This window comes from Rana temporaria, chromosome 13 (genome assembly GCF_905171775.1).
Source record: "Rana temporaria chromosome 13, aRanTem1.1, whole genome shotgun sequence".
Lineage (NCBI taxonomy): Eukaryota > Metazoa > Chordata > Amphibia > Anura > Ranidae > Rana > Rana temporaria.
The window spans coordinates 68,368,584-68,390,859 of NC_053501.1; the positions used below are offsets into that span (position 1 = coordinate 68,368,584).

Consider the following 22,276-nt stretch of genomic DNA (forward strand, 5'->3'; position numbering starts at 1 on the left):
TTCAATAAAAAAAAAAAAGTGGAGTGGAGGTCACATGCTTCCTGTCTAACGTGCAGCTCCAGAGGGGTCTCCACTCTGCGGACAGTCTTCCTTGTGGAGCTCCACTGTTTGTGACTGACTTCCTCTCTATGGTAGTATCTGAAGGTATACCATTGAGCAGAGCGGTGCGGGTAAAGCGCAGCCAAGCATGGATTCGGGACCGGAGGAGCTGATGCCGCGGCTTCTGCCTGTGGGGAACTGCGACCTCTCCGAGGACTATGACCCGGCAGTCCCACCGCGGACACCGCAGGAATATCTGAGGCGGGTGCAGTAAGTAGATAAAGCCTGAGACTGCCGCTGTCTGGCAGTATGGGGATGTCATAGTTGTGCAGGGCGCCGCACACGTGTGACTGCAGTCAGGTGTACTCGGCGTGCTCTGCTACAAATTACATCCCAGACATTCACCCCAATGTGCGCCTCTACTTCCTTCATACAGGGGGGGGGGGGGCGTGCAGAGCCTTCCCCCCCTAGAGAGCGGTGGAGGGCGTGCAGAGCCTTCCCCCCCTAGAGAGCGGCGGAGGGCGTGCAGAGCCTTCCCCCCCTAGAGAGCGGCGGAGGGCGTGCAGAGCCTTCCCCCCCTAGAGAGCGGCGGAGGGCGTGCAGAGCCTCCCCCCCCTAGAGAGCGGCGGAGGGCGTGCAGAGCCTTCCCCCCCTAGAGAGCGGCGGAGGGCGTGCAGAGCCTTCCCCCCCTAGAGAGCGGCGGAGGGCGTGCAGAGCCTTCCCCCCCTAGAGAGCAGCGGAGGGCGTGCAGAGCCTTCCCCCCCCCCCTAGAGAGCAGCGGAGGGCGTGCAGAGCCTTCCCCCCCCCCTAGAGAGCAGCGGAGGGCGTGCAGAGCCTTCCCACCCCCCCCTAGAGAGCAGCGGAGGGCGTGCAGAGCCTTCCCCCCCCCCTAGAGAGCAGCGGAGGGCGTGCAGAGCCTTCCCCCCCCTAGAGAGCAGCGGAGGGCGTGCAGAGCCTTCCCCCCTAGAGAGCAGCGGAGGGCGTGCAGAGCCTTCCCCCCCTAGAGAGCAGCGGAGGGCGTGCAGAGCCTTCCCCCCCTAGAGAGCAGCGGAGGGCGTGCAGAGCCTTCCCCCCCTAGAGAGCAGCGGAGGGCGTGCAGGGCCTTCCCCCCCCCCCTAGAGAGCAGCGGAGGGCGTGCAGAGCCTTCCCCCCCCCCCTAGAGAGCAGCGGAGGGCGTGCAGCGCCTTCCCCCCCCCTAGAGAGCAGCGGAGGGCGTGCAGAGCCTTCCCCCCCTAGAGAGCAGCGGAGGGCGTGCAGAGCCTTCCCCCCCCCTAGAGAGCAGCGGAGGGCGTGCAGAGCCTTCCCCCCCTAGAGAGCAGCGGAGGGCGTGCAGAGCCTTCCCCCCCTTTGATTTAATCTTTGGACGCATGTAAAACCTTATGTTGAAACTATGTTCCATTTGAAAACTGAGTTTTGTTTTGTTTGTTTCCCCCCCCCCCCCCCCCCCCTCTCCCCTTTATTTCAGGCTTGAAGCTGCACGATGCCCAGACGTAGTGATTGCACAGATAGATCCAAAAAAACTAAGAAAAAAGCAAACTGTAAGCATAGCGGTGAGTATTCAACTTATTTTTATTGCATGACTTCTCTGTTAGGCCCCTTTCACACGGGCTCCTCCGGGAAGCGGGATCCACTTGCTCAGCAGGGCATCTGTCAGCTGATCCCCGCTGAGCAGGCAGATGACAGGTCCGTGTCCACTCCAGTATGCAGAAAGGACAGGGTCCACTATCGTCTATGGGTAATTGGATGAAAACGGACCACCTGTCTATTTACAGACAGGATTGGATTGAATGGTGGCATATCTGCTGCTCCATAGAAGAGGCAGGAGGGTTTGATCAGGTCCTCCTGAAAAACTGACAAGCGGACCTGATCGGATCGCCTGTGTGAATTTGGTATTTATAAGGGGCCAATTTTCACCTATTCTTAAAGGCTAACGCCAATTTTTAGCACTGGTTATACCTGTATTTGGGCTGTAACATGGTGTAAACCCCACCCCTCTCCATGCTGTGACAGGGCACATGGGTTCTTCTTCACCACAGCTGCTGTCACTTCTGAAATTTGCAGAGCTCCGCCTGCACAGACTTCACAGATCTCCTTGAATGAATGACAAGTCTTATCTGCCACTGTGCCTGACAGACTTGTTGTTCTCAATAGAACATGGGTGCAGTGAGAGCCTCACTCCTTGACACTTCCCACAGCTTTCCAGCTGAAAGAAGCTGGCTCATAGTTACAATGCTTTGCAGGCTAATTTGCAAAAAATAATAAAAGTGTTTTTTATAATTTTTCTCTGTATTTGTATATAATTGTGCATTTGTTTTTGTGAAAGTGGTCTTTATCACTGAGGTTTGTGCTGATAAGAGATTTGTAACTATCAAAGGCTGTCTGGATTAAATAAAAGCTTTAATATGCAGGATTGCTCTGAAGAAGCCAGTGCCTGTCTGTGGTTTTATGTTTTGTTTGTTTTTCTTTAATACTCAGGCATGTTTTTTATTTTAAGAAGTTGATGTGATCTTTGCTTTTAGCTTTCAGGTTGCCAACCTGCCCCTGAAGGTTATTCACCAAGTCTTCGTTGGCAGCAGCAACAAGTAGCTCAGTTCTCTGCAGTTCGACAGGTAACTGATACATCTGTAGTCTTGTATAGGTGCCCCCACAGACAAAACTGTCCAGCAAAAGTAGCAGTTAGACGGTTGAGGCAAAGCATTCAGCACTGACTGGTATGCTTACAGTGAGGAAAATAAGTATTTGAACACCCTGCTATTTTGCAAGTTCTCCCATTTGGAAATCATGGAGGGGTCTGAAATTGTCATCGTAGGTGCATGTCCACTGTGAGAGACATAATCAAATATTTTTTTTCCAGAAATCACAATTTATGATTTTTTAACTATTTATTTATTTGTATGATACAGCTGCAAATAAGTATTTGAACACCTGTCTATCAGCTAGAATTCTGTCCCTCAAAGACCTGTTAGTCTGCCTTTAAAATGTCCACCTCCACTCCATTTATTATCATAAATTAGATGCACCTGTTTGAGGTCATTAGCTGCATAAAGACACCTGTCCACCCCATACAATCAGTAAGAATCCAACTACTAACATGGCCAAGACCAAAGAGCTGTCCAAAGACACTAGAGACAAAATTGTACACCTCCACAAGGCTGGAAAGGGCTACGGGGAAATTGCCAAGCAGCTTGGTGAAAAAAGGTCCACTGTTGGAGCAATCATTAGAAAATGGAAGAAGCTAAACATGACTGTCAATCTCCCTCGGACTGGGGCTCCATGCAAAATCTCACCTCGTGGGGTCTCAATGATCCTAAGAAAGGTGAGAAATCAGCCCAGGACTACACGGGAGGAGCTGGTCAATGACCTGAAAAGAGCTGGGACCACCGTTTCCAAGGTTACTGTTGGTAATACACTAAGACGTCATGGTTTGAAATCATGCATGGCACGGAAGGTTCCCCTGCTTAAACCAGCACATGTCAAGGCCCGTCTTAAGTTTGCCAATGACCATTTGGATGATCCAGAGGAGTCATGGGAGAAAGTCATGTGGTCAGATGAGACCAAAATAGAACTTTTTGGTCATAATTCCACTAACCGTGTTTGGAGGAAGAAGAATGATGAGTACCATCCCAAGAACACCATCCCTACTGTGAAGCATGGGGGTGGTAGCATCATGCTTTGGGGGTGTTTTTCTGCACATGGGACAGGGCGACTGCACTGTATTAAGGAGAGGATGACCGGGGCCATGTATTGCGAGATTTTGGGCAACAACCTCCTTCCCTCAGTTAGAGCTTTGAAGATGGGTCGAGGCTGGGTCTTCCAACATGACAATGACCCGAAGCACACAGCCAGGATAACCAAGGAGTGGCTCTGTAAGAAGCATATCAAGGTTCTGGCGTGGCCTAGCCAGTCTCCAGACCTAAACCCAATAGAGAATCTTTGGAGGGAGCTCAAACTCCGTGTTTCTCAGCGACAGCCCAGAAACCTGACTGATCTAGAGAAGATCTGTGTGGAGGAGTGGGCCAAAATCCCTCCTCCAGTGTGTGCAAAGCTGGTGAAAAACTACAAGAAACGTTTGACCTCTGTAATTGCAAACAAAGGCTACTGTACCAAATATTAACATTGTTTTTCTCAGGTGTTCAAATACTTATTTGCAGCTGTATCACACAAATAGTTAAAAAAATCATACATTGTTATTTCTGGAAAAAATTTTTTTTATTATGTCTCTCACAGTGGACATGCACCTACGATAACAATTTCAGACCCCTCCATGATTTCCAAGTGGGAGAACTTGCAAAATAGCAGGGTGTTCAAATACTTATTTTCATCACTGTACATGGGTCGGCTTTTATTTATGTAAAAACTTTATCCCAAAAGATAAAAAAAATGAAATGTTCCTCCAACTGCTTTAAAAGTGTTAGCTGGAGTGCCGCTTCAAATTAAGTCAGTCTAAATCTGCTAGTCTAGTACTACCCTCTCCTTAGACTGACAATGTTGCTGTCCAAACTTTATTACTTCACACACAATGCAGACACACCCTAAGGCTGGGTTCACACTACTACACTACTTTCATCCTACTTTGCTCTGTGTTCAATGTTTCCCTATGAGAGCGTCTTGTAGCATCCTACACAAGTCGGTCCGACTTTGAAAATGCTCCCTGTACTACTTTTGGTCCTACATTGATCCTACTTCAGGCCCATTGAATATCATTGAAGTCGGACCAAAGTAGTATCCTGTTCATGAAAGTAGGATGGATGGAGGATAAATGTAGGACCAATGTAGCAGAGCAAAGTAGGATGAAAGTAGTGTAGTAGTGTGAACCCAGCCTAAGACCGGAAGTGTTACTGGCTGGATCACCAGGTGAAGTAAAGGAAACTGGAATTTATTGTGTTTTACCCTTTTACTGCCAGCGACGGAATTATGGCGGCACAGAACTGCTTTCAGCTGGCCAGCTCAGTAAGTTTTATGTTACTGGCATTCCCCTTTTACATAGGTAAGGTTGATTAAAGACAATAGTCCATCCAGTTCAACCCATGTAGTTGCACATGTGTCAGTGTCTATAATTTATTTCCCACATCCCTGTATGTTGTGTTCTTTAAGATGCACATCCAAGAGCTTCTTAAAAAAAATATCCATACGCCCTGCAGCCACCACCAATTGTGGAAGAGTTCCACATCCTTATTGCCCTGACAGTGAAACCCCCCCATGCGCATTTTTACGGTTAAACTGCTTCACCTCTAATCTCATTGTGTGGCCCTGTGTTCTCTTACACTCCTTGATTTTTTTTTCCTATGATGGGTTCACCATTGAGGTATTTTGTAAATCGCCATCATATGTCCTCCCAAGCGTTGTTTCTCCAGCAAGAATACATTTAGTGCTTGTAGTTCTTCGTAATTGAGGTAATTTGAATTTAGCATTTTTCTGTTTCAATACTTTTTATTAAGGCGTTTTCAATTTCCACATAACAAAATGGAACAATAAAATCATACAAGTATTTAGCATTTTTCAACACGCAAAACTTTTGCTGCATTTTCATTGCAGGATACTGCATAGTGCACTGTGTTTTCAAAATCCTGGCATCGTGTTAAGACAAAAAAATATATACATTTCTGTGAGCATTACTTTTTGATAAGTTTATGTCCCACTTAGTCTGTAGTATGCTTTTTACAATGTTTACTTGCAGATTATTCACATTAATGTTGTGCCCTTTACAGAGTCTTCATAAGCACAGAAGTCATTGGAGGTCCCAGCCTTTAGATGGCAATGTTACAATGGTGAGTGTTTTATACAGGGCCACCATCATGGACTAATACTTACGTCTGTATTGAGGGGATCCAAAAGTAAAACTAAAATTCTCATGTGAAAATAATTTAGTTTTGTTAAACATTGTAGGTAAATCTGTTTTGCCTTTTTATATAAAAAATAAAATAAAAGACGCTTTCCATCTTGTACATGGTTACTCTGGCACATCTTGTAAAATCTTCCTTCCTGTGTCTGCTAAATGTTAGTTTTACTGCATCAGAAGGTTCAGCATTTGTGCAACGGCATGACTTCTTCTAGTCCAGTTTGGGAACATAAAGGCAAGAGCATGCAGCCAATGCTGAAATAAGTAGGCATTGCCAGGCAAGGAAGCAGTGTCTGGTTGGTGTGTGTGTTTTCCCCCTCCCCCTTCAGTTTTTTAGGACTGCCACAATGAGAGACCCTGGCTCCTCCCCTCCCTTAGGAAACACTGCGCCAGCCAATGAATTTCCACTTCCACCTGCCAGACTGCAGTTATTTGTGTTTCCCCTGGAATCGCATCCACAGGGTTGCAGCAGGGAGGCAGCTCCTCTCTCTCCCTGTACACGGTGCAGACCGCAATTGAAACCAGGCGTGCCGGACAGCGGGTGACGTCATTTCCGGTGGATGCTTCCCTTTTGACCCACGACATCGGTTCTGGGTCACAGGGCTGTTAGGGGGCCAGGTGCAGGATGCAGAGGAGCCGGGAATGTGGCAGAGGGAGCGTGAGACTCAACCGGCAGAAACCACCAGCACAGGTCATGTCTGAAGCGGACGCCCAGACAGCACACAGTGAGGCTAGCTCCAACCATCGTAAGGTAAAAGCACCCTGCGGAAGGGTCCTCTCTATCTAGAATTTCCCCCCCTACACAAATGGTTCCTGTAGTGAAAGGGGAGGAGCCCTTTAGGTGGTCAGAAGGGGGGGGGCGGCGGCTCAGATCCCTATTTGTTAAAAGGGTCTAGTGCAGCCCTCAAAAAATCCACTAGCCTGCTCGCATTTTGTGAGTGGTTTTTGAGAGGGGGCGAGTGTGGTCTGAGTGGGGGGGGGGGGGGCCGGGTTGTATTGCCTTTGTCCCAGCGATCTTAGCTGGGACAAAGCTGTGTGTTTCCCCGCCGTGCGGCGTCATATACAGCCCCTCCCCCTTGTCTGGGCACTTTGATAGACAGATCACCGTCCAATCCTGGGATTTTAATGAAAGCTGTTATGTTCCCCAGCGCTCTAATTAGCCAGGCGGCGGTGGGGCGGCTCTCCCTTCTCATCCCCTACGATTGCTGGAACACAGGCTGAAACTGGGGGGGGAGACACAGGCTGAAACTGGGGAGGACTGGACACGCAGGCTGAAACTGGGGGGGGCACAGGCTGAAACTGGGGACATATGCTGCACTGAGGACCGGAACACAGGCTGCACTGGCGGACACAGGCTGAAACTGGAGGGGGGGCACATGCTGCACTGAGGACCGGGACACGGGCTGCACTGGTGGACACGGGCAGGCTTTTCGTAACTTAAACTGTTCTATTTCGATATAGAGGCTAGCATTAATAAAAATGGACCATCATTCGTCTGCTCTCATCTTGTGTGCCAGGCATTAATCTATTGCAGGGATAAGCAATTAGCGGACCTCCAGCTGTTGCAAAACTACAAGTCCCATCATGCCTCTGCCTCTGGGTTCATGCTTGTGGCTGTCAGAGTCTTGCTATGCCTCATGGGAATTGTAGTTCTGCAACATCTGGAGGTCCGCTAATTGCATATCCCCGATCTATTGCAAGTGAACCCAATTATTATCCTCTTTACAATATGCTTAAACGTGTCCATGTAATTTCAAAAGTCATTTTTTAATTTTTAAATCTGCAGCTTTCATTAAAATATTCCTGGCGATTTTTACCATAGTCTTCGGGCATTTCCTGTAATGGGGAGGGGGGGGGGGCGTAATGCACACTCTCTCCCTGTCTTCCAGGTTGTTCTTCTGTGTTGTCACTGTGTCACATGGTGACATAAATAGATTTGATTTTTTTTTCAGCCAAGCACAGAGGATGAAGAAAGCTGGAAGAAGTTTTGTCTGGGTGAGAGGTTGCATTCTGATTTGGCTGCTGCTCTGAACAATGAGAACCCAGGTATCGATTATATAAAGGTAAACCTCATTTATGGTGGATATGTATAATCTTGCATAGTTATACATTATATTGTCTGATTGGGCTGGACTTCCGGGGGCCTGTAGCAAAAGGTAAGAGGGAGACCAATGCTAGCATTTAACCCCTACATGTACTAATTAGGCTTTGGTTTCCAAAATGGCTTAAATGTTGTCACTTAGCCCTCACAGAGCTTTATTAGGGTCAACAGCCATTGGTTTTGTATCTATATGGGGGGGAGCGGTTTGCTTTTGGGTGCATTTGAGCTTCTCAGATCCTTCAGAACTGAATAACTGGTGTTATAATTCGGCTTGCGGTTGACTCCCTAACTTGCTTCAAGCTTCTTTTTGCCGTGTGTTTGTTTTTTTTCCCCCCATTTGACTTGTATGGGAATAGAAGCAATCCTGATCCTGACAGTCATTTCAACACAGTCCCTTTCAATCAATTCAGCTGCTAGCATTCACAATCTAATACATAGAAATTCTCAATAGCATTTGCACAACAAATTCTGAGTGTGATGTGCCTTATGTGCGTGAAGCTGCAGGTAGTTTCTTTTAGCGATGTCAAACATTCCAAAGTGTTTTATTGATGTGGACCATTGGCTCTACTTTATCAGAAATACTGCATTGTTTTAGATCAGTGATGGTCAACTTGCCTTCTGTAGTGGGCCTTGGGGTGCAGTCTTGGATATCAACAAAGGGCCTTCATTAATAATCAGCGAATGTAATGTCACAAACTGTAAGACTGCAGATATTTAAAGGGAGGTGGTCAGAGGCTACAGATCTGCTACAAAAATTGGTCAGATTGTGGGTATGCTACAGGAAATGGGCAGAGACTACGAACGTGATATAGTAGTTGTTGGACACCTTTTTATATGAGACTACTAGAGATTACTACTATTGCACCCTTTTTACTAATAAATGCCTCCACATTTGTGTTATCTACAGCCTCCTTGAAAAAATCACTTGTGTCACGCTTGACTATCAGCATTATAAATGCTTTATATAACAGGAAGAAGTTCTGGACAGCCGCACTCCAAAAATTTTTTTTTGCCTTTTATTCAAAAAATTAAATAAAAAAAAAAAGCTATGACTAAGCACTGTTTGTTAGTGTGAAACGCGTCAGCTCTTCTGTCCGTTCTGCTGTGGCATGTATTTTTTATTTCATTTTTTTTTTAATAAAAAAAAAATAACTTTTTTTTTTTGTTTTTATTGCTACATGCATTGCCAGCACCTGGGCTTTTAAACTGGAGGAGAAGTTTTCCCCTTTGTTTGACCCACCTAGAGCGTTGATATCCCCTTACCTATTATAAATGCTTAGAGGGGAAAACCTGAAAAGGGGAGGTAGCACAGAAAAGTTATGATATTGAAAGATAAATAAAACAAACGGTTTTTATTTTCCTCTATTGGCTTGAGTATGCACGAACGCTCACTACTGGCTTCAGGGGCCGCAGGTTAGGTATGAAGGCTTTAGACTCCATTCTTTTCTTTCCTTCCTAATGAAACCTTACAACCTTTCTTGTAATTTCTCTCCCATATGTGGGAATAAATTGGTTTAAAGCAAAGTTTGCTTTTTCTTGAAAGTTTTTAAAGTCATGAATTATACTCGGTTTACCTTTTTAATCTTAGGTCTTGTATAACATTTTGATAGCAGCATTACAAACCACTTTTTTGTCATTGCTATTGTAGGTTGGATTTCCACCTCTGCTGAGTATTGTCAGTCGTATGAGCCAGGTGAGACGAGTCAATTACTTATGTGTGCAGTTATTCAATAAGCTAAATACACACTTGACAAAAATGCTTATAAACTGCTCATTAGGTGTGACTCACAATGACAATGGGGGTCCATTTATAAACGCACACTTTGCCTTGTGCAAACCGCAATATGCCAATATGTCCCATGAGCAACTCTACCACATTTTGATTTGTGTAGAGCAGCCCATTGAAATCACTGGAATGTCTGTGTGTCGCAGGAAATCCACGCCCCAAAAAATGCACTAAATGTGAAATTGACTTTTTTTCTTTTTTTTTTTTTTAAACAGAAGGAAAGCTTGATATAATCAAGTTAATGTTAATAACAGCAGGTGTTACATTTTTATTGCATCATATAGGAATTGCACCCAGACAGAGCAGGAAAGCAAGGGGTCTTCAAGGTGTCATTCTGGGCAGACTTGTCAATAACAAAGAATTCTCGGTTTTATTTGGACTAAGCAAAAATATGTATATATGTTTATTGGGAGCAGTACATGGGTTCATTGGAAACAGAAGAAATGAGGGGGGTTGGAATATTTACACAAGAACAATGGCAGCTGAGTGTCTACCTCTTTTGTACTTTTGTATAAAGCTGGCCATACACTATGTAATCTTATTGTACAATTTCCGTCAGATTTACTAAAACTATAGAACAGGGGTACTGAATTAAAATTCAAGGAGGTCCGGTCGCCAAAATTTTCTTTGGGCCGAGGTCCGAATCTCAAGTCTGTGCTATGACTCAGAAAGATTGTAGTCACAGGTGTCCCCATCACAGCAGCGCCCATTTACATCGGGTGTCCCCATCACAGAGCTCCTTTACATCAGGTGTCCCCATCACAGCACCCCTTTACATCAGGTGTCCCCATCACAGCGCCCCTTTACATCAGGTGTCCCCATCACAGCGCCCCTTTACATCAGGTGTCCCCATCACAGCAGCGCCCCTTTACATCAGGTGTCCCCATCACAGCAGCGCCCCTTTACATCAGGTGTCCCCATCACAGCAGCGCCCCTTTACATCAGGTGTCCCCATCACAGCAGCGCCCCTTTACATCAGGTGTCCCCATCACAGCAGCGCCCCTTTACATCAGGTGTCCCCATCACAGCAGCGCCCCTTTACATCAGGTGTCCCCATCACAGCAAGCGCCCCTTTACATCAGGTGTCCCCATCACAGCAGCGCCCCTTTACATCGGGTGTCCCCATCACAGCAGCGCCCCTTTACATCGGGTGTCCCCATCACAGCAGCGCCCCTTTACATCAGGCGTCCCCATCACAGCAGCGCCCCTTTACATCAGGCGTCCCCATCACAGCAGCGCCCCTTTACATCAGGCGTCCCCATCACAGCAGCGCCCCTTTACATCAGGCGTCCCCATCACAGCAGCGCCCCTTTACATCAGGCGTCCCCATCACAGCAGCGCCCCTTTACATCAGGCGTCCCCATCACAGCAGCGCCCCTTTACATCAGGCGTCCCCATCACAGCAGCGCCCCTTTACATCAGGCGTCCCCATCACAGCAGCGCCCCTTTACATCAGGCGTCCCCATCACAGCAGCGCCCCTTTACATCAGGCGTCCCCATCACAGCAGCGCCCCTTTACATCAGGCGTCCCCATCACAGCAGCGCCCCTTTACATCAGGCGTCCCCATCACAGCAGCGCCCCTTTACATCAGGCGTCCCCATCACAGCAGCGCCCCTTTACATCAGGCGTCCCCATCACAGCAGCGCCCCTTTACATCAGGCGTCCCCATCACAGCAGCGCCCCTTTACATCAGGCGTCCCCATCACAGCAGCGCCCCTTTACATCAGGCGTCCCCATCACAGCAGCGCCCCTTTACATCAGGCGTCCCCATCACAGCAGCGCCCCTTTACATCAGGCGTCCCCATCACAGCAGCGCCCCTTTACATCAGGCGTCCCCATCACAGCAGCGCCTCCTTAACATAAAATATGCCCATCAGCGTGTCCCTTAACATAAAATAAGGGCCACGTTGATGGGCACATTTTATATTAAGGGGCACTCTGATGGGCACAACAAAATGTGGCCCTTAACATAAAATATGTCCAACAGCGTGCCCCTTAACATAAAATAAGGGTCACGCTGATGGGCACCTTTTATTTTAAGGGGCACTCTGATGGGCACATTTAATTTTAAGGTGCACGCGGATGGGTATATTTTATGTTAAGGGACACTCTGATGGGCACAAGAAAATGTGTCCATCAGTGTGCCCCTTAACAAAATATGCCCATCACTGTGCACATTAAAAATATACTCATCAGTGTGCCCCTTACAATTAAATGTGCCCATAAGTGTGCCCCTTAAAATAAAATTTTCCATCAGAGTGCCCCTTAACATTAACAACATATGCCCAGCAGTGTGCACAATAGAAATATGCCCTTGAGTTATCACTAATGGCCCACATACCTTGAATGCAGGAGGGCACTGAAATACCGAAGGGGGTGGAAGCTGCGAGATAAGGAGGCAGGATTCCGAAACCGCGAGCAGCAGGGGGCGGAGCGCACGTGACATCACGCCCCTATTTGCAAGGAGAGCCAGAAGTGGACCCGGGAACCGGAAAAAGCAGGGGGCGGGGCGCGCGTGACGTCACACCCCTAATCGCTGTCCGTGAGTCTTCTGTGAACTCCGGACCTACGGCGAGGGGCAGGCGCGCGCACGCATGCACGCAGCGTCACTGGTTGCTGGGGAAACCCCAGCGGTCCCAGCAAACCAACGCTTGCTGTCATTTTAGAATTATACTGGCGGTCCGGGCAGAAGCGGCACTCGGGCCGGACTCGGACCGCGGGCCGCCATTTAGTGACAGCTGCTATAGAATATTAGGATCCACCTAAACAATCCTTTTAGTTTATATCAAATCGGGCAGGCTCTTGCACTACAAAGCTGATGATGGATCTATGTATGGTCACCTTAACCACTTCAGCCTCTGAAGATTTTGCTGCCTAATGACCAGGCCATTTTTTGCGATGCAGCACTGCATCGCTTTAGCTGACAATTGTGCGGTCGTGAGACGCTGTACTCAAACAATATAGACTTTTTTCAGAAATAGAACTTTCTTTTGGTGGTATTTGACCACCCCCCCCCCTTTTTTTTTTTCCTTTTTTGGTATTGCAGCGAACAGATCGGACACTTTTTACATTTTTTTTTTTGGGACCATTGACATTTTATACAGCAATCGGTGCTATAAAAATGTCACTGGCAGGGAAGGAGTTAACACTAGGGGGGAATCCAGGGGGTTATATGTGTTTTTTCCTAGTTAGTGTTACTGTGGGGGGATGGAACTGACTGGGGGAGGAGACATATCACCGTTTGTAATTAGTACAAACCGCAGATCTGTCTCTCCTTTCCTGTCAGAACGATGGTTTGTGTGTGAACACACAAACTCTTGTTCTGGTTCTCCTGCCCATGATCGCGGGTGGCCGGCAGCGGGCGCACCTGCTATGGCTCTTAAAGAAGCAGACGTACCCATACGGCGATTTGTGGGAACATGACACTTTGCCGACTTGTATCAGCGTGCGCCCTTTCGGCAAGTGGTTAAAAGGAGTGGGAAAGTTGGTGGAATTAAAGTGGCACAGTAAAGGGGAAGGTGTATAAACACCTTATTCTGTGATGAAGTAAGATGCATTCTGCCTAAAAAGGTGAACTTGGCCTTTAAAACCTCAAACAGCTGATCCAGTGAAAGGTCAAAACCTTCTAAAGCAGCATGGTCCATTTTGTTCCAGTAAACCTTTTCTCTGCACTTCAGTAGTTGCTGTCATTTTTATAAAGCCTTAATAGCCAGTTCTATTTTGTGCACTTGGAAATGCATCCAACTCATTTTGTAGTGAGGTTAAACCAATATTAAACCTCATTTGCAATGTAGTTTGCATGTTCAAACAGAGCATCCAGGTCAGACATGTATACAATATCTCACAAAAGTGAGTACACCCCTCACATTTTTTTTAATATTTTATTATAACTTTTCATGTGACAACACTGAAGAAATGACACTTTGCTACAATGTAAAGTAGTGAGTGTACAGTTTTTATAACATGTAAATTTGCTGTTCCCTCAAAATAACTCAACACACAGCCATTTAATGTCTAAACCGCTTGCAACTAAAGTGAGTACACCCCTAAGTGAAAATGTCCAAAGTGTCAATATTTTGTGTGTCCACCATTATTTTCCAGCACTGCCTTAACCACTTGCTTACTGGGCACATATACCCCCCTCCTGCCCAGGTGAAATTTCAGCTTTCGGCACTGCATCGCTTTAACGAACAATTGCGCGGTCGTGCGACGTGGCTCCCAAACAAAATTGACGTCCTTTTTTCCCCACAAGTAGAGCTTTCTTTTGGTGGTATTTGATCGCCTGTGCGGTTTTTATTTTTTGCGCTATAAACGAAAAAGTGAGACAATTTTGAAAAAAATACAATATTTTTTACTTCTTGCTATAATAAATATCCCAATTTAAAAAAAAAATAACATTTTTTTTTCTCAGTTTGTATGTCACAGTACATGTTGGCATTCATAGTTCCCTCCAATGAACTGTAGCTCCCTAGTGCCAGCAGCACTCATGCAGCCCCAGACCATGACACTCCCACCACCATGCTTGACTGTAGGCAAGACACGCTTGTCTTTGTGCTCCTCACCTGGTTGCCGCCACACACGCTTGACACCATCTCAGCCAAATAAGTTTATCTTGGTCTCATCATACCACAGGACATGGTTCCAGTAATCCATGTCCTTAGTCTGCTTGTCTTCAGCAAACTGTTTGCATGTGGGCTTTTTTGTGCACCGTCTTTAGAAAAGCCTTCCTTCAGGGACGACAGCCAGGCAGACCAATTTTACGCAGTGTGCGGCGCATGGTCTGAGCACTGACAGGCTGACTTCCCCCTCCTTCAACCTCTGCAGCAATGATGGAAGCACTTGTACGTCTATTTCCCAAAGGCAACCTCTGGATATGACGCTGAGCAAGTGCACTCAAATTCTTTGGTCCACCATGGTGAGGCCTGTTCTGAGTGGAACCTGTCCTGTTAAACCGCTGTATGGTCTTGGTCACCGTGCTGCAGCTCAGTTTTAGGGTCTTGGCAATCTTCTTATAGCCTAGGCCAGCGATGGCGAACCTCGGCACCCCAGATGTTTTGGAACTACATTTTCCATGATGCGCAACTACACTGCAGAGTGCATAAGCATCATGGGAAATGTAGTTCCAAAACATCTGGGGTGCCGAAGTTCGCCATCTTCATGTAGAGCAGCAATTTTTTTTTTTCAGATCCTCTGATTTCTTTGCCATGAGGTGCCATGTTGAGCTACCAGTGAGCGATAACACCAAATTTAACACACCTGCTCCCCATTCACAACTGAGACCTTATAACACTGAGTCACATGACAGCGGGAGGAAAAATGGCTAATTGGGCCCAATTAGGACATTTTACTTTAGGGGTGTACTCACTTTTGTTGTTAGCAGTTTAGACATTAATGGCTGTGTTGTTTTGAGGGGACAGCAAATTTATACAAGCTGTACACTCACTACTTTACATTGTAGCAAAGTGTAATTTCTTCAGTGTTGTCACATGAAAAGATATATATTTAGAAAAATGTGAGGGGTGTACTCGCTTTTGTCAGATACTGTATATACTAGAGACTATGCAGCATTGTTAAATAAAGGTGGATGGTGGGGGTAGTGGCGCTGTCTCTACACTCCCTGTAAGTAGCCCAGGGGTGTAAATGGAAAGCTGTCTAAAGAGATAGCAGCTAGGTGCAAGTTGTGTGTCTTATTTGCTGAGCAGGGGATACTCAAATCTCTCAAGTAGCATCAGTGATGTGTAGGCAGTAAACAAAATAAGTGTCACCCAGCAGTGAAATATAATAAAATAAAATGAAATACACCTTAGATAAAAATTGTAAATATGAGTCCACTGGGCAAGAATGCCTCTCCCAGCCTGACCAACTGGGTCATGGTATTAGTAGTAGGTGCACAAATTATGCCCCGTGCTAAGGTGTACTCAAATAAATGGGCACAAATATCTCCACAATAGTAATCACAATATCATTAAAGTGAGATCCTCAACCCAAATAGGGTAGCTATGTGCATAAAATTATAAAGATTATAAAGATAGTAATACTAGTGTAGCAATCATCTCATAAGGTAGTCCATGTGCATTCAATTGAAATAAATCATCAAAATATATAACATATAAATCAAAAGTCAATTCTGAAAACTGTGGTTAGTGTGCAATTGGTCAGTTCATTCAGTGGTGAGTCTTGACTGGTGAGCAATCGCACTATGCCAGGTGAAATCGCTGTGATTCCGGTGCTCCCCCTCCTGTGTCCCCACTCACCAGAGACACTCACCCCTGCAGGGGTAAAGTGCATATAGTTTAGTAACCTCCAAGCGCTCCGCAGCACGGCTCTCCCGTCCTTAGGCTTTCCGGGCTGTCTCACTTGTGCAGGTAACAGGGGTGCTTTTTACTGATCCAGGTTCCTCCGAGAAAGAAAACAGACTCCCGTAGTGTGATATGTTTTTGAAAAAAAGTGCTAAAATTTATTGGCACTACCAACAATGTGGCGTGCACAGCATCATATACAGGAAGTACAAAAATATATAAAAATGAAAAAGAATAAAATATATTAAAATAACCAGCTACAGCTGAGCAGTATCAGAAATCTATGCTCAGATGCTGTAAGCATTATCTGCTAGGATAGCAGTGATCCCACTATGGCACTTGAAGCACGGTGTTGTGACAGCGTGAGCTAAGGAGCGGCGTGCGCTCCACTTGCGTGTCAGCTAGTCTTCCGGAAGTGCGTGGGGGTGTGCATGTAGCCGCTTTACGCACGTTTCGTTAGATTACGTCTTCTGAAGCGGGTCCATATGCAGCATTGTTGCCTGTAAACACAAAAATGGTACTTTAATCCCAACCTCCTGTTTTTTTTTTTTTAAAGGCAACTGTTACAAGTGTGTTGGAGTATCTTGTGAACTGGTTTGAAGAAAGAGACTTTACTTCAGAGCTGGTGAGTATATTTTCTTCTAGGTTTGTACAGTTAATTATAATTTGCTTGATGTTGACTTTCACCTGTTTCCTCTCAGGGTCGTTGGTTGTATGCATTGCTTGCCTGCTTGGAGAAACCACTTATGCCAGAGGCTCACTCCCTCATCCGACAACTGGCACGCAGGTGCTCTCAAGTCAGAGCAGCAGTGGTATGTATAGTATAATCCTTGCAGTGTGCTAAAGCGTCAATAGTTTGGGTCCAGATTTCCTTCTCTAGAGCTACCAAGATAACTTTATTAGATGATACTGTCAATTATCATGCACCCAAAGTGGGTGATTTTAATACCGTCAAAACTGATAGAAACCATTGCTTGGATGTTTTAAAGTCTGTGGGTGTGGTGTTTTTAATTATATTTTTTTTTAGTTTGTCATACAGGAATGATCAATCACCATGGTAATATACAGCATGGGCATTTAAACATGCCAAACATACTGAAATGTAATCTCCATAGTCCAATGCAAAGGAACCGTACAAGAATCGGCACTGCTTTTTGTTTTGTGATTATATTGTAGATCTGTTAAGACTTCGTTCTTTTCTTTGTAGGAACACAAGGAAGATGAGAGGGTATCTGCTTTAAACTTGTTCATCTGTCTAGTTGGCAGGTAAATCAGCTTTTTTCTTTTGTAAGTTTGCTTTAGCTAACTATCTTTTACAGCAGAGGATCTCGTTTCATCTGTGCCCAGTCTTGCCACAAAGAGTTAATCCAGCTCTGAGCAATCCTTTTACTGAAGGAAGATAAGATAAAAACTGACACACCAAGAAATAGGTGTCTGTTCTTCCCCCTTGCTGTGAGTGTGAGAGGCATTCTGTGTACTTTACGTCCCCCTTCCTTTCTTCTCCAGCTCTCCCAGGATTGGCTGCTCCACACCTCGGCATGATTGGGCATGCTGAAGTCGTGTGGTGACTTTCATGAGTTTTGACTGGATGTTGGTGATCATGGGGTATAATCCACGAGACCAGCAGAAGTTCAGTGTAAGAAATATTGATGCCTGGCCAAGGGGACTGTAGAGGTGAGCGGGGTGTCTACTGATATCACAACTTCACCCACCGAGCTCTGGACAACAGACTTGCCCACAGAATCTGGAGTATTGCAGGGCTCCAAACCCTGCAATACTTATTTATATTTAATTATTTTTTTTAATGATTTTTAATTACATTAAATCATTTAAATTTATACATATATTTCCTATTTTGATAAATTGTCATCGCTCATCCCTAATATAAACTATTTAGAACTGTTCTGACAGGTTTGGGTTTTCAGCTCCATATTTTCAATATTATCTAATCTTCAACTTTTTACAGGTCCTTCTTGTATATTGGAGCAGGCATGGGCACTCTAATAAACTATTTCTAGTATTGCAATTTTAAAACGCCACTTGATTTTAGAATCTGGTCATTTTGAAGGAACTTTTCTTTTTTACAAATTCCCAAAGCAACGCCTGCCATGAATATTATAATGGTAGCACACAGTGCTGTTCACACAAATGGTAGTGTTGTGTTAAAAAATAAGCGGCATGTCGCTTTCATGAGGCATTGATGCGTGTCAACCACTTCCGTTGATTTCTCTTTCAATATGTTTATTATATATTTCCATAAACAATAGATGTGGTAATACATCGTTGTATCAATACGTTTAGGAACAGTAAGTACAGTAGTAAACATAGTTAACGCGAGTATTTCCTGAGAATGTTCCGAATACAATAGAAAAACACATAAGCTTTATAGTCAGGCTTTTACCTCTGGGTGTCGTTAGTGAGGAGCTAGGTGTTCTTAACAGGCAGAAAACGTTACCCGGTTTATCATGAGAGAAAATGCCCAGCCTAACTGAGAACAATGTCAGGAAGTTGCGCAAAAGAACCAATGAGGAGCGTTCCTTGGGCGCGTTATAGATTCCACCAATCTGATATCTCTAAACAAAAAAGAGTGCTAGGGAAGGAATGAGGAGTAGGAATAAGGAATAGAGAAAAAGAGGAGTGAAGAGGACAGGATCCTCCTCCCTCTCCGCTAGCCCCAGGGCCCACCCACATCGTACAAAAATGCTAATAATTCATTTGGGGGGCACCAACGTATGTGGCCCAGGGTTCCCATACGGACTCAAATTTCGCCACAGTGTCCTTTTTTAAGGAGCTCACAATTTTTCCCTGAGTCATTATCCAGGAGATTTTTCTCTTGGCTGCAGTGAAAGAAATACTATGCTGTTTCCATGCTTTAGCAATGGTCAATTTAGTCCCCAAAAGGATAAAGAAGATTAGTGTTTGCATAGCTTTTGTGGCATTGGGTATCAGGCCATTGAGTAGGGCAATAGATTGGTCTTTTGGAATTTGACAACCCGTCACCTTGCGTATCATATAGAAAATTTTGTTCCAAAATCCCCTAATGTTCGGGCACTCTCACCAGGTGCCTATAGTGTGTGTGAACCTACTGGGTCCCTCCCACAGCGCTGCTATCTGCACTGGTTATAGCAGGGATATGCAATTAGCGGACCTCCAGCTGTTGCAGAACTACAAGTCCCATGAGGCACAGCCACAAGCATGACACCCAGAGGCATGATGGGACTTGTAGTTTTGCAACAGATGGAGGTCCTCTAATTGAATATGCCTGCGTTATAGTGTTGCTTCTACTTAAAAAAAAAAAAAAAAGGCAGTAGCTGGGGTTTGGTGCAATTAAAATGGGTTTATGTTTTGACTACTGTGGATTTTTTTTTTTTTTAATACATTTTATGCTTAGAATATGGCTTTAAGGGAAAGTTACAGTGACAAAGTGTTGAAATACTCCCTTCTCTTCATCTAGGTATTTTGAACAACGAGATCTGGCAGATTCTGGTGACCCTTCCTGAAGAGATGACTGGCTGCCTCCATTTCCCCGTTCACACAGCAATACATGTCCATCCAAAGCAAGCCTCCCTTCATTAAGTGGTGCAGCTACCATCTTTTTTATGTTCAGAATTTGACTTTCAGAAAAAAAGTGGCAGTGATGGAATCCCTTTTTTGAAGCAGTGATATGAAGGGCTACACATCAGACTATTGCACGTAAATATACGATGACCAGAAGTGGAAAATGATCCTACTGCTTAGAGTTAAAAATTTAGATTTTTATTTTTTTTCAAATGGCCAAAGTTGTAGAGATTTTAAGTGCCTAAAGGGTTTTGGAAACCATTAATTCATCCTTTTTGTAAAGAATATCAGCAGTTTTACAGAAAACCACCAAAGACCAGAACTGGATCCAATACATATGCAAAAAGCCTGGTGGCACCCTTTCATTTAAAGTCCTTAATTCATGTTGCTTTGCTTGTATGGGACCAGTGCAACATCTACCGTGGCTTATTATCTTTGTAGAAGTCTAACCCCTTTTGTGCTGTGCTTCATTACAGGGATGGAAACAGAGGATGGGGGTGTCCGTCATGATGGTTAGTTGAGAGTTGTGGCCTCCTTCGTAATACATCTCCCTTTTTTGTATGGCTCTCCCCCATGCAGAGGGTACTATTGTACCTGTTTGCTAAGGAGAGGAGGTGGGGTTCTTAGTTTGAGTGGTTTGTAGGATAAGTCCTGTAGTTTTCTGTAAAACTGCACCTATCCTTTTGATCTCAATTCAAAGAGCCCATCCTTGCCAGTAGAACCTGCATGGGTTTTCCTGTTGGGACTGTTGTGGTTAAAGCAACCTGTAGCATGGAAAACCTGTGAAACTTCTGATATCCATTTTTTTTTTTTTTTTTTTTTTTTTGTATGGATCAATTTTCTTATTGTATTTGTGGTTCTGCCTCTGCAAGCAAACCATGTATGAGGTTTTGAGTTATTTTTTTTACATATGCAAGTCAGATGAAAAGTGAAAGCGTGGAATTAACAGTATTAATATGTTTTTTAAAAATAGTCTTCCTCCCATTTAAGGACTACCTTTTTATGTGCTTCCCATGCAAACTGAATTTTACTTCTCTGAATTTCACCTTTAAGGTATAATTTTGCCAACACCTTAGACCTGGATCCTTTACTACTTTGTGTGGCAATCCCATCCTATAGTACCAATGATGGGTTAAAAAAAATTAACTAGCAAATTATTGAAGGTACTTGTATAGCGCCGTCAATTTACGTAGCTCTTTACATATACATTTACATTGGTCCCTACCCTCAAGGAGCTTACAATCCTAAGTTTTCCTAACTCACATTTATATACTAGGGCCAATTTAGACAGAAGCCAATTTACCGACCAGCATGTCTTTGGAGTGTGGGAGGAAACTGGAGTAGCCAGAGGAAACTCACGCAGGCACAGGGAGAACATGTAAACTCCAGGCAGGTAGTGTCCTGGTTGGGATTTGAACCTAGCGACCCTTTTTACTGTTGGGCGAGAGTGCTACTCACTACACCACTGTAGGCTGACATTCTCACCTTCTGCATGCTGTGTAATGGTTATAGACAAATGTCAATTTGCCTCATTCACTGGATCTCTCTAAGAGCAAAGAGGTGCATGTGTTAGGATCTGGCAGGTAACCCCTGCTTCAAAAAGCTAGCAAGAATGTGTTCCTTTTATATTTACTTTGTGTTGGTGCGGGTGTGAAATATGGTGGCATTTAAAAGCAAGAAAGGATACAGCAACCTAGCCGGTATATGTCGTTTTATGTTTCCTTGGCTTTTAAATATTACCTATTATAGGTAGGCTGTTTGGTGGAACAATCATCTTTGGTATAAATGCTGTTCAAGTGTTGACACATGTTCTATTGTGTCTGTTGCAGAGGCACTTTCAATATCTGTGTTCTGTTTTATGAAATATGTCTTCTTTTCCCTGTGTGTTCATAAAGTTTTTTTTTTTTTTTTTTTTTTCTAAAGACCTTGTTTTTGTCTTCTTGCTCATTTCATGACCTTGATATAATTTTTTTTATGTATTATACTGCTCTTAAAGTGATACTAAAATTAAATAAAATGAGAAAAGATGTTATACTTGTTGTCTGCTCGGTGCAATACTATTAGACAGAACTGTCTCTTAACTCCCTCCTTTGGCAGTCCCCTGCCGGTGCTATTTACTCCTCCTTTGCAAATCTGGTACTATGGATGCATGATCCTGAGCTGGGCTGTTTGCGAAAAGATAAAGCCATGCCGCCTGCTCCCACCTAATGCTGGCAGGGCAGGAGGTGATGGTGGCAAGAGCCGATTGTGGCAGAAGGTGGTGGGTGTAGGAGGTGATGGTGGCAAGAGCTGAGAGGAGAAGGAAAATCACCGCTCAAGGTGGGTCTGCTATAGGGTCATACACAGGTGTAGGATTCCAAGGGTGCTGGCAGTGCACTAGGCAAGCATGGGCGTAAAATGAAGGATGGATGGCCGCACTCCAAACCAACAGGTTGTCTTTATTTAAAACGAACAGCAAAACATACCAGATCACAGCAACAGAAACAGGAGGATAACCGACGTTTCGCACTGACTTAGTGCTTATTCATGGCTTATTCATGGCCATGGAATAAGCACTAAGTCCAGTGCGAAACGTCGGTTATCCTCCTGTTTCTGTTGCGTGATCTGGTATGTTTTGCTGTTCGTTTAAATAAAGACAACCTGTTTGGTTTGG

At 44.8% G+C, this 22,276-nt stretch overlaps 1 protein-coding gene across 1 annotated transcript; it reads left to right on the forward strand.

The window, feature by feature from the left end:
• Positions 1-13: 13 nt before the first annotated feature.
• GEMIN2 (gem nuclear organelle associated protein 2) lies at positions 14-20,828 on the forward strand. Its single transcript, XM_040332212.1, has 10 exons — positions 14-309; positions 1,505-1,589; positions 2,559-2,648; positions 5,748-5,807; positions 7,831-7,941; positions 9,628-9,672; positions 16,622-16,690; positions 16,767-16,877; positions 17,273-17,331; positions 19,520-20,828. The coding sequence occupies exons 1-10, from the start codon at positions 188-190 to the stop codon at positions 19,563-19,565; spliced, it is 798 nt and encodes a 265-aa protein (XP_040188146.1). The 5' UTR covers positions 14-187; the 3' UTR covers positions 19,566-20,828.
• Positions 20,829-22,276: the final 1,448 nt, after the last annotated feature.